General features: G+C 37.3%; 1 protein-coding gene across 1 annotated transcript in view; it reads right to left on the reverse strand.

Annotated features, from left to right (window-relative positions):
- The window catches only part of GPA33 (glycoprotein A33), a 46,891-nt gene that overhangs the window by 13,813 nt on the left and 20,360 nt on the right, over positions 1-12,718 (reverse strand). Inside the window, exons 2-3 of the mRNA XM_074266499.1 lie at positions 9,004-9,158; positions 6,748-6,964 (exon numbers count right to left, since the gene is read on the reverse strand). Of these exons, the coding sequence (XP_074122600.1) occupies positions 6,748-6,964; positions 9,004-9,158 (372 nt within the window). The remainder of the gene's footprint in view (positions 1-6,747; positions 6,965-9,003; positions 9,159-12,718) is intronic.

Below are 12,718 nucleotides of genomic sequence, written 5' to 3' on the forward strand. Positions count from 1 at the left end.
AAGTCTGCTCCCTAGATTTCTGTCCCTACTTCCTCCACCTTGCCTGCATTTTTGGCACTTGCCCTGGAAGTCAGAATTGCTACTTAAGGCTTTGTTCTCATTATATGACTGTATTTACTTTCTCCAAACCTTAATCTTTATCTTCTACCTAGTTATTCCTAATTCTACTCTCTGAAGAACTAAAAGGTTAATCCCTATTTGAATCCACCTATGATATTTCTTTTAAGTCATTTCTCCGGGTTAAACATTCCCAGATCCTTCAACCCATGTAGAGCACAGTTTCAAATTCTCTCAGTATCGTGTTTGTTCAGTGGGTCAGCTCTGGCAACCAGGGGACACTGTTCATTCAGTAATGTTCACTTGGGGATTCACTTTTGTTATTGTAGAGCTCAGAAACCTCAGTTAAAATTGTTCCATCTCAGTGTTCTCTCAAACAACGGCCTGGGGAACCCCTACTCACCAACTAATAAGTATTTAGAAGGTGCTTACAATGTACCAAGCCCTGTGCTAGGCTCTGGGGGATGAAAGGAACTAAAAAAAATAAAACCACCTGCTCTGAAGGGACTTTCATTCTAACCAGAGAGGCAGTATATGTTCACACACTCATACACACATACATACATACATACATATATATGTGTGTGCTTCTAGAAAATATGTGCAAATAAATACTTCAGTATCAGGTGGTTAGGAGGGCAGTAGCTAGTAGCTAGTGGGGGGAACAGGAAAGGTTCCATAACTAAGCTACTTTTTGAAGGAAGAGAGAGGGAGGGAAAAGGTGAGGAGGAACATGTTTCCGAGCCACAGTTAGAATTACACAAATTTACAGCTGCTACACTAAAAGACAGCAGGTTTTAGAACACTATATTATCAAAGAGCAAAAGAACAAGGGCTGCAGCCAAAAATAACCAGCAAAAGTTAAGTATAATCCTGAACATTTTAAAAAAGATTTTTAATAAATTGATAGACTTTTGGTTTTTTATTTCAAAAAGCCCTGAACTTGATGGAAAATTTGACATACAAGATCCAGAGGAAATATAAGGTAAACATCAAAGATCAATTACAGGGGATCCAATAAAGTCAAACTGTTTACTTTTATATGTGGAAATGTAAACTGAATTCTTAAGACTGTCATGAACCATTGGGTAGTTTGAAAGAAAGATTGGCAATAAGCTGAGAGAATGATGTGATTCTAAAAGGTAAAATTATATAAGTAAAAAGAGCAAGACAAAGAACTGATACAAAGGGGTAGAGGACTGGTAGTGCTGGAAACCTATTCTCATAAGATCTGGGTTAAAGAGGGAACAATACTCACATCTAGAAGGGCATAAAAGTCTTCTAAATTTAAAAAAAATAAGAATGTGAGGGAAGTGAATAATGGCAGGAGCAGCCTAATGAAGTAGGTGTATAACCAAAAAAAAAAACTAGAAAAAGAATAAATTAAAAATCCCCAATTAAATACTTATTTGGAAATCCTAAAATTAAAGGTGAAATTAACAAAATTGAATGTAAAAAACCCATTGAATTAATAAATAAAACTGAAGTTGGCATTACCAAAAAAACAAAAACAAAACAGACAAACTATTGGTTAATGTGAGTTTTAAAAATAAAGAAGAAAACCAAATTACTAGTGTCAAAAATGAAATTAATCTCTATATTCAATGCCATCCCAAGTGAATTACCAAAAAATTATTTTATGGAGCTAAAACAATACTAACAAATTTCACTTGGAAGAATAAAAGGTCAATAATATTAAAGAAACTAATAGAAAAATATAATGGAAGTTTAGCAGTATAAGATCTTAAACTATATTATAGGGCAGTAATTATCAAAACTATCTGGTACTGGCTAAGAAATAGAAAGGTAGCTTAGTGGAACGGAGTAGATATACAATTTCCAGCAGCAAACAAATTCAGTAGCCAGTGTTTGACAAAGGTAAAGATTTAAGTCTTTGGGGTAAGAATACATTATTAGTTAAAAATTGTTGGGAAAGCTGGAAAACAGTCTAGCAGAAATTCAATATAGACTAATATCTTTCATCATTTATTAACATAAGCTCAAAATGGAAGCATGACCTAGATATAAAAGAAGATATTAGAAGAAAATTTGAATGACACGAAATTTATTACCTCAGTTATGAAATATAAAATGGATAATTTTGTTCAAGTAAAAGAAATGTAGCCAAAACCAGAAGGAAAGCAGAAAACTGGTAAAAACTACTTATAGGTTCCTCACATAAAAATCTCATATCTCAAATATATAAAAAATTTTGTCAAATTTATAAGAATATGAGTCATTCCCCAACGGATAAATGGTCAAAGGATATGAACAGGCAGTTGTCCAATGAAGAAATCAAAACAATTTGTAGTCATCTTAAAAAAATGCTCTCAATCACTATTGATTGGAGAAATACAAATTAAAACAAGCTTGAGATTTCATTTGAGGCCTATTAGACTGGCTAAAATGATAGAAAGGAAAAGTGACAAATGTTAAGAGGGGTTATGGAAAAATTTGGACCTAAATTCATTGTAGGTGGATGTATGAGGTGAGCCAACCATTTTTGGATTTTAATTTGTTTAAAATTAAATTATTTGTTAAAAATTAACCATTTTAATTTGTTTAAAATTATGTTCAAAGAATAAACTTTGAAAAGTTTTAAAAGTATAAATTGCCTATGCCCTTTGACCCACCAATATCATTATTAGGTTTGCTTCCCATGATGATTAGGGAAAATGGAAGAGAACCTACATGATGTAAAATATTTATAGCAGCTCTCTTTGTGGTGGCAAAGAACTGGAAACTGAGGGATGCCCTCCAGTTGGGGAATGGCTAAACAAATTGTGGAACATATACCAATTGTGATACATGTTCATGACAGAATATTACTCTGCAACAAGAAATGATAAGTTCAACAATTTTTAAAAGATTGGAGAAACCTCCACAAAATAATGAAGAGTGTAATGAGCAGAACCAAGAAGACATTGCATTCAGTGATAGGAGTATTGTTTTAAGAATAACTTTGAATAACTAAGTCATTTTGACTATTATGAATACCAAAATTAACCCCAAATATCCTACGTAGGAATATGCTGGTATATGTATACACATATATGTGTATATATGTGTACGTGTGTATGTGTACACATACAGATTTGTGTCTAATGGTAGCCAAAATTTGGTGGGAAGAGAAGATGAAAAAATATGCTAACTTTGTTGTATATTTGAAAAAAGAAATACATAATGGATCTGCAATTTTAAATGCACTCCTTTTTTTTTAATCTCATTTTGTTTTGGAAATACTTATTTCTTAAGTTCAGAATAAAATAAAATTTTTCAAAACAAAAACGAAATATAGACTTTATTTGTTTCTAGTTGTATTTGTGGTTCCATTAGGGAACCACAAGAGTAGGAGAGTGATATTATCAGATCTGTACATTAGGAAAATCACCATGGTGGCTGAGTAGAAAATAGATTTGAGACAGAAGAGACTTGAAGCAGGGAGACCAAGTAGTGTATTATTGTAATAGTCCAGTCAAGAGACAATGAGGACCTAAGCTGGAGTAGCATATATGTGAGTACATAGGAGAAGACATATGGGAGAAATGGGGTAGAGACAGAAATGAGAAGATGAACAGCTTAAGAGATTTGAGTTAGGGATATTAGTTAGTTTACGTTAATAATTTATATATTAGGCAACCAACAGGTGAATTAGATTACTAACAATAGGATAGGATAAGAGGGTCAGTAAAATATGGAGGGATGGAAGACAAAATTACTCAAAAGTTTGAACCTGAATGAATGAGAGCATTAGTAGGAGAAAACAACATTCATAATTTATGTGACAGGATAGTATTCAGAATACTTCAGTGTTGAAGTGATTTATCCAGGGACACATAACTAGAAATCAGCATAGTCAGGACTGAGTTTTCTATTCTGACTGTAAGCAGGGAGACCTTTCCTCTAAGTCTTATCATCTCTCCAGGTGAGAAGTGGGATATATGATTTTATGGAAAGAAAATGGTGGAGTCAGTTTTAGCTATGCTGAGTTTGAGTTAATAGTGATATATTCAATACTGATTAAAACTAGGGAGTTGAAACTTAGGATTGTTATCAGATACAGATCCTGAGAATCAAGGATCCTAAATCCTGAGAGCTGATAATTAGAGGAATGAGAGTAGGTGAGATATCTGAGGGAGAATGTAGAGAAAAAGGATAACTTTGGAGGAATTCTACATTTAGGGAATCAGAGGAGGAGGAGGAACCAGAAAAAACAGAGAAGGAGGAACCAGAGAGGTAGGAAGAAAAGCAGGATAATGTACTATTTCAGAAGTTGTGGAGGGAGGGATTTCAAGAAGAGAAACTCATAACAACTCCCATGAATGGAGACAGCATACAATCAGAGAAGGAGCATTGGATTAGAAATTAAGAGACCTGGGACTGAATATGAGCTTAGAATCCTTATTTGAAAACTTAATTTCCTCATTCATAAAATAAGAATTAAGACTATTTCTGTCTCCAAGGATCCTGCCAGGCGTAGTTATCTATTAAGTCCACTTTGGACACTGAACTAGTTCCAAAGCCTAGAATGCCTTTTAGTGTTACTAGAAATTCAGTGGGTAGTTCCAGAGTGGACCCCCTTACTATTAGTTCTTCCTTCCTTCAAAACACTGAAATGTAATTAAAAGAGTAGCAGTGTAGGGATCTCATCCACTGGGAATAAGTCGTGGAATACGATTGTAAATAAGAAATGAGGAGCAGATTGATTTTAGAAAAACATGGAAAGACTTGCATGAAATAATGAAGAGTGAAATTAGCAAAACCAAGGAAACTTTGGATATAGTAATAGCAATATTGTTTGAAGAATAACTGAACAACTAAACTATTCTGAGTATTACCAATATTCAAATCAGCTATAAAGAACCTATGAAGAAAGATGCTTTCCATCTCCAAAACAAGAACTGATAAATAGACATCCATATATGTATACATGGGTCTGTGTCATATGGCGGACTTCTCTAGAGCAGAGTGGAGAAGGAGGGGAGGAGACAGTTTGGAATTTAAAATGTAACAAAAAAATTAATTTAATATGAATGTTATGGAATATTATTGTTCTGTAAGAAATGACCAACAGGAGGAATACAGAGAGGCTTGGAGAGACTTACATCAACTGATGCTGAGTGAAACGAGCAGAACCAGAAGATCATTCTATACTTCAACAACAATGCTGTACGAGGATGTATTCTGATGGAAGTGGATATCTTCAACATAGAGAAGATCTAATCCAATTCCAATTGATCAGTGATGGACAGAATCAGCTACATCCAGAAAAGGAACACTGGGAAATGAGTGTAAACTGTGAGCACTGTTTTGTTTTGTTTTGTTTTGTTTTTCTCCCCAGGTTATTTTTACCTTCCGAATACAATTCTTCCTTTGCAACAACAACAACAAAATTCAATTCTGCACGAATATATTGTACCTAGGATATACTATAAGATATTTAATATGTATGGGAATGCCTGCCATCTAGGGGAGGGGGTGGAGGGAAGGAGGGGAAAATTTGGAACAGAACGGAATACAAGGGATAATGTTGTAAAAAAAAAATTACCTATGAAAGATGTAAGAAAAAAAATAATTTAATACAATTTTTAAAAAATGGCAGTGCTCAGATTCAGTTCTGTCCTGTGTGCCCCTGGAAGCCACTTGACCTGTATTGTGTCTTCATTTTGACAAGATAAGCTCTTTAGTCCCTTCAGCTCAAAATCTATGATTTGGTGACATTGTGATTGATAACATTTGGAGAAGACTGGCAGACTGGGGCAATCACATGTCTCTCTGCTACTCCCAGTGCTAAATATCTGTCATAAAACATTGTTGTAGAAGTATTGGTTTAGCATGACTCTGCCTAAACAATTCACCTCACTTATTTCTTTCTACCTTGCATAGTCCCCAGGGACACTCATACTTTCTTGGATGGGTAAGGCATCATGGAATCAGCAAGGATCTTAGGTCTAGCGCTGGAACAGACCTCAGAAATCAGAAGTCATTTAGCCCAACCCTTTCACTTTCAAATGAGGAAATAGATCTGGAAAAATGAAGAAAAGAAGGAAGGAAGGAAGGAAGGAAGGAAGGAAGGAAGGAAGGAAGGAAGGAAAGGAAGGAAGGAAGGAAGGAAGGAAGGAAAGGGTAGAGAAAGAGAAAAGGAAAGAAATAAGCCTATTATGTCAGACACTGTGCAAAGAATTGTACAAATATCTCATTTGATCTTCACAACAACCCTGAGAGGTAGATATTAGTATTATCCTCATTTTTTACAATTGAAGACATTAAGATAGACAGAGATTTAAGTGATTTACCCAGGATTACAAAACTCGTAAGTGACTGAAGCTAGATTTGAGTCAGATCCTCAGGTCTCCAGCCTCAGTAAGTGTGTCCACATTGTGTTATATAGGTGCCTCAAGTAGCCCAGCGTCAAATAGCTAATAAGTGGCAGAACTGAAATTTGAACTGGGATCTGCTGAGTCCAAAGCCTGCACTCTTCCCACTATCCTGTGCTGAGAAGAATCAGAAGCATCTCCCCCCAGTTCCTCAGAGGAGAGTGACTAGTTTTATATCAGCACAGTGTCATACATATAGTAGGCGATTAATTAATGTGCAGTTTGAAAATCGCATTCCTTTTCTTAGAGAACTTTTTTACGTAAATCTGTGAAAGGGAACAGGAAGATAATGGGAGTGGTGGCTGCCTCTCACCCAGGACGAGGAGCTCCATCCTCGATTGGCGGTTTCCCATCAAATCTTCATCGAGCATCAGTAAGCATTCGTAGGTCCCATTGTCGTCCATTTTCAGCTGACTGATGGTGATGGAAGCATCATCATCCTGATAGTTGCCGGTCAGGTTGACTCGATCTGTGTAATGCTTCCCAAAGGTGTACTGGTTTAAGGAGAAAGACCACACGACCACCTGATCCTGGAAGGAACAAGAAATGTCACTGACCTCTTGCCCACCAGAAATGCCCCAGGGCTAAGCTAGGTGAGACAGCCTCCCTTAACACCAGTTGTCAACCTTGGTTCTTAGCCCCTTCTTGGTTCTAGAACCTTGAAGCTTGGAAGCAAGTAAAGGTCCAGAAGATAGGAAGCTGGAGGAGAGCCTCAGTGATTGTAAGCTCCTCAGTTCACAGATAAAGAAACTGAGTTCCAGAAAGGATGTGATTTGTGAAAATCATATATATATTCATCTATTTTCAAAATCATATATTCAAATAGTAGATTGGAATTGGAAGGCCAGTCCTCTCCAAAAAATATTTTTTTTCTTTTCATCACTGGACTATAGTTTTGAAAAAGAAAAAAAAAGCATTATATTATTAGGGTTCTTTGTTAGCACCATTTACACTGCTCACATCAAGCTTGAATTAAAGTGATTTATCCAGTCTTATTTTTCTTAATTAGCTATTTAGTCATTCAACAAACATTTGTTAAGCACTTCTATTTGCCAGGTGCTGAGGAAATAAAAAGTTTAGATAAAGAACAGTTCCATCCTTCATAGAGCTTACAAACCATTTCTCAATGTTATGTAAGTTCTTTAGAGAACTGAAAAAAATAAAATTCTATTTGAGGTCTGAAGAAAAAAAGTAATTTTTTAGGGAGAATCTGGGAAGGCTTCCTGAGGAAACTGGCATTTGAGTTGTGCATCAATGGAGAGATAAGAATTGAATAGGTGGGAGGTGGGGTGGAAGGACTGGGATTATCATATTCTTCTTTCTACCACCATAACACTGAACATAGTGCCTTGCATAATAACAGGTAGCATTTACATGGAACTTTAAGATTTTCAGAGTGCATGATAATCATTATGTTTATATAACAATTTTAAATAAGAATAATAATTGTAATGAGACCAAATACAAGTGGTCGGATATGCAGGTGCCTGGAAGTAGCCAGAATGAAAGAATGGCAGATGTGTGAATGAAAGTGCTTAATTAATCAAAAGAGGACTCTTTCTTCTGAAGGTTTTCTCTGTTCTATGGGCCACCACTTTGCATTTACTCTCCCAAGGGTGGGTACTCATTTTAATCGAGGACCTTCAAAGTGCCAGAGAAAAAGACACACACTTAGAGAGACAGTGACTGAGAGGAGAGAGGGAGGAGAGACAGAAACAGACTGGAAAGGGGGAAGACACAGAGACAGATAAAGAGATAGACGGACAGAAAGAGAAGAAGGGAGGGAGGGAGAGAGGGTTGAAGGAGGGAATAAAGGAGAGTGGAAGGAAGAGAGAGAGAGACAGAGAGAAAGAGGAGGGAGGGAGGAGAGACAGAAACAGATTGGAAAGGGGGAAGAGATAGAGACAGATAGAGATATAGACAGACAGAAGAGAGGGGAAAGAAGGGAGGGAGGGAGGGAGAGTTGAAGGAGGGAATAAAGGAGAGTGGAAGGAAGAAAGAGAGAGAGACAGAGAAAGAGAAGGAGGGAGGGAGGAGAGACAGAAACAGATTGGAAAGGGGGAAGAGATAGAGACAGATAGAGATATAGACAGACAGAAGAGAGGGGAAAGAAGGGAGGGAGGGAGAGAGAGTTGAAGGAGGGAATAAAGGAGAGTGGAAGGAAGAAAGAGAGAGAGACAGGCAGACAGACAGAGAGAAAAGGAGAAAGAGACAGAGAGAGAGAACACACCCAAGCGCTCCCAGCCAGGACTATCTAAGACAAATGGGCAGCACTGCACATCGGGCTCTCCTTGTCATTCCCCTTTTCACCATATTTCCCAACTTTCCCTTCCCAGACTCCAGGCCCCGACGCTGTCCGGGATAAGACAGAAGGGGAGGGGGGCCCTGGACTCCCTATGGGTGCTGACGCAGGTAACCAGGTGTTCTTCCTGAGCCTGCCCCCGGTCTCTGGCAACCCCGCCTGCGGGAGGAGCTGATGCCCCGAGGTCTCCGGGGAGATCTTGCCCAAACCCTCCCCCCACCCCAAGCCCTGCTCCCCCCACCACTGCGAGAATGTGTGGCTGCTTACCGGAGGGTCCAGCAGAGGCTTATCCCACTGGATGAATCCACTTCTTGTGGTGGCTGTGGTCTGGTACAAGCACGGGAGCGTGGCACTCTGCCCTCGGGCTGCCCGCAGGACCTTGGTAGGCGTTTGCACAGAGATGGCATAAGCTGTCCCCCAGACTGCAATGGAGACAGAAAGTGAGGTGACACAAATAGATAAAACTGGCACATGTCCTTTCGGCTCCAAGAACACTTTTTAAAAAATTTTTTTTAATTAAAGCTTTTTATTTTCAAAGCATCTCTTATGAACGGATAATTTTTCAACATAAATCCTTGCAAAACCTTGTGTTCCAATTTCCTCCCCTTCCCTCCACCCTCACCCCTAGATGTTGAACATGTTAAAAATATATGTTAAATCCAATATATGTATACATATTTATAGTTATCTTGTTATGGAAGAAAAATCAAATCAAAAAGAAAAAAAAATGAGAAAGAAAACAAAATACGAGGAAACAACAACAAAAAGGGTGAAAATGCTGTGTTGTGATCCACATTCAGTTCCCACAGGCCTCTCTCTGGGTGCAGATGGCTCTCTCCATTGAATCTCTCATTGATGAAAAAAACCATGTCCCTCAGAACTGATTATCATACAATCTTGTTGCTGTGTACCATGATCTCCTGGTTCTGTTCACTCCCCTCAGCATCAGTTCGTGTAAGTCTCTCCAAGCTTCTCTGTATTCCTCCTGTTGGTCATTTTTTACAGAACAATAATATTCCATAACCTTTATATACCATAATTTACCCAACCATTCTCCAATTGATGGACATCCATTCATCTTCCAGTTTCCAAGAACACTTTTCAAAGGAAATTCATGTTTCTGTGAGAATAGCTTCAATCACCCTGAGCTACCCCAGGCCAGGAGCCCCATCAGAATTATGATCCAAGAGCCAGAAAAGATAAGGAGCAAAGTAGGATGGTCAGAGCTGTATCTAACATGGAAAAATTAAGGCATTGCCCTAGCCATTGTTCCAGAAATAGGACAAGGAGATCAAAGTACTTCCTTGGAACTTTGGAGAGGTGATCACTTCCTCCTAATTTGTGATAGAAGAGAGAAAAGTCATACAGTCTGCCTTGCAATATCTGCCTTGGGCATAGTCTGGAATAGTCTGATTTGGGACTTAAGTTTGGGGAGGATAGGATTTCAGAGTTCGAAGGAAATATAGGTATCATTCTATGGACTAAAATTCTAGGGAGATAGTCATGCAGGAGTTCCGAAAAACCCTCAACAAATTCTGAAGACACAAAAAAGGAAATAATTTTGATAAGCTGGAAAAAAATTGTCTGAAGACTTAGGTATGGGTGTTTAGGAAGTTCATCAAAATGTTAAGATTTTTAGAAGATATATACAGATTATAATGACCAAGCTTGACTCTGAAGAACAGAAAAGCTTTGCAACTCCATCCCATTGTGCAGACTTGGAAGAATATGAGTGTGGATCAATTAGACAACAAGCATTGATTAAGTATTTACTATAAGCCAGGCATTGTGCTAAGCAATAGAGAATCAATAAAAGCAATAACAGCAGCCCCCTGACTACAAGGAACTTACTTTCTAAGGGAGGAGAAAAATGTCAATGCAGTTGATTGAAAGTCATCTTAGAACAGGAAATAGTAGTAGCCAAGAAAACCAGTAAAGACCTCCTATAAAAAGTGAATCTTGAGGGAAAATGAAGGAACTAGGAAATGGAGATGAGGGTGTAGAGAATTTCAAGCACAGACATCCAAGCAGTGGGGGACAATTAGTGCAATAGTATGGACTCAACTGCATGATTTCGTGATTTTTCTGGAGCTCCATTCAATAGCACAAGGATTAGTAATAAAGGAAGCAGGTGGTGAGAGTAACATAGATTGGAGGCAAAGTAAGACAAATTTGGGGGTGAAATGGAATTGGCAACAATATAAAGAGGAGAGAGATTTGAGAGTAGAGGATAGTGTGGAGTTAAATAGGAATTAAGAAATACAAGGAGGAAGAATTATAGCCAATGCTGGGTGATGACGTAGGAAAGAATTGGGGGATGAAGGGAAGAATGGTCTAGCTGAGAACAAAAGATAGGGTTGAGTTTGTAAGGCATAGAAAAAGATGGATAATAATTATGAATGGATAAAATAATTTTTGAGTTCATGAACATGGAATGCTTATGGGTGATGGCAAGATTAAGACTCTGATGTTCTCTGTGTGTAGCAAAGGTTGAAATACATGTATGGACCATGGGAATTGAGTTAGTAGATTGAAAATCTAGTGAGCCAGAGTATTTGAGGGAGCATTAATATATATGCTGAACTGCTTTGTATGAAAGCAATAGTTGAAACATTGGATTTTTTTTATCAGATCTGAATGATAGATTAGGATTTACTGAACTGATTTCTTTTGTTCTTTATTATTATTTGTTAAGAAAAATTACTTTCTGGGGAGGGGATGATATGTGTGTGTATACATAAAGAGAGAGAAAAAGAGGAGGAGGAGAAGATGAGGAAGAAGAAGAAGAAGAAAAAGAAGAAGAAGAAGAAGAAAATCTATTGAGAAATTAAAGATATGTGAAAACAGATATCAATAATTTAAATGTATGTATGTATAAAGCATTCTGGAAAACAATCTAGAAATATGCAAGAAAAGTGACCATTCTCACTGAACCATACAGAAAGTCCATTGATGGACATATACTTCAGTGGTCAATGACAACAAAAAAGATCCCCATATGAGGAATAGGCTCAACAAACTGCAGCATATTAATTTAATAGAATATTAATGTGCTATAAGTAGCTGTGAACATAAAAAATATCAAGGAATATGGAAATATGCATATGAAATAATGCAAAATGAAACAAGCAGAACCAAGAAAACAATATGCACAATGACTACAACAACATAAATGAACAGAAGAACAATGAACAATTGATACTTCTTGTCCTGAAATTATAATGACTTAGCTTGACCCTAAAGAAAACGTATGAGAAGATTTCTTCTCTTGAACATTTGAAGAAGGGGGCAATTGACAATGCTGAGTACTGACATCATACTTTTTGGATATATTAAAAATTAGTTTTGTGGAGATTTTCTCCTTTTCCTTTTTTTTTCATGTCTTATTTAAAGAAAGAGCTCTCTGGAAGGAGAGGTCAGGAAGAAAATGATGGGAAATACAGGTGATAAAATAATAAAAGATATCAATAAAATGTATTTTAAAGGGAAAAATATATAAATATATCATATTTATACAAGTTTAAAAGGGAATAAGAACAGGGAACTGAGGATGAATACAGAAATGTGATCCAATAACTGGCAAGGAAAGGTAAGGACAATGAAAAAGGATGTTTTTTCAAGTTATAATGGGCAAAAGAGAATGATCAAAGGAACATTAGACCCAGTGCTTAGGGTGGATAGGATAGTGAGATCTGACAAAAGGAGGAGGCCGAGCTGCTCCATTGTTATTTTGCTACTGTTTTCTGTCAAGGAAAATAACCTTTGGACTAGAAAGGACAGAACAGAGATGGATAATAGGGAGTTGATTCCCAAGATAAGTGGGGAGCTAGTAAGAGAGAGCACCTCCAGTAGATGCTTTTGATGAGTTCAAGCCACCTGGCTCAGATGAACTATATTTATCCTCAGGGTCTGAAAAGACTGGTGGGTGTGATTGCAGACCCACTGTCAGTGATATTTAAAAGATTATGGAAAATAGGAGAGT

Source organism: Sminthopsis crassicaudata, chromosome 4, assembly GCF_048593235.1.
Source record: "Sminthopsis crassicaudata isolate SCR6 chromosome 4, ASM4859323v1, whole genome shotgun sequence".
NCBI lineage: Eukaryota > Metazoa > Chordata > Mammalia > Dasyuromorphia > Dasyuridae > Sminthopsis > Sminthopsis crassicaudata.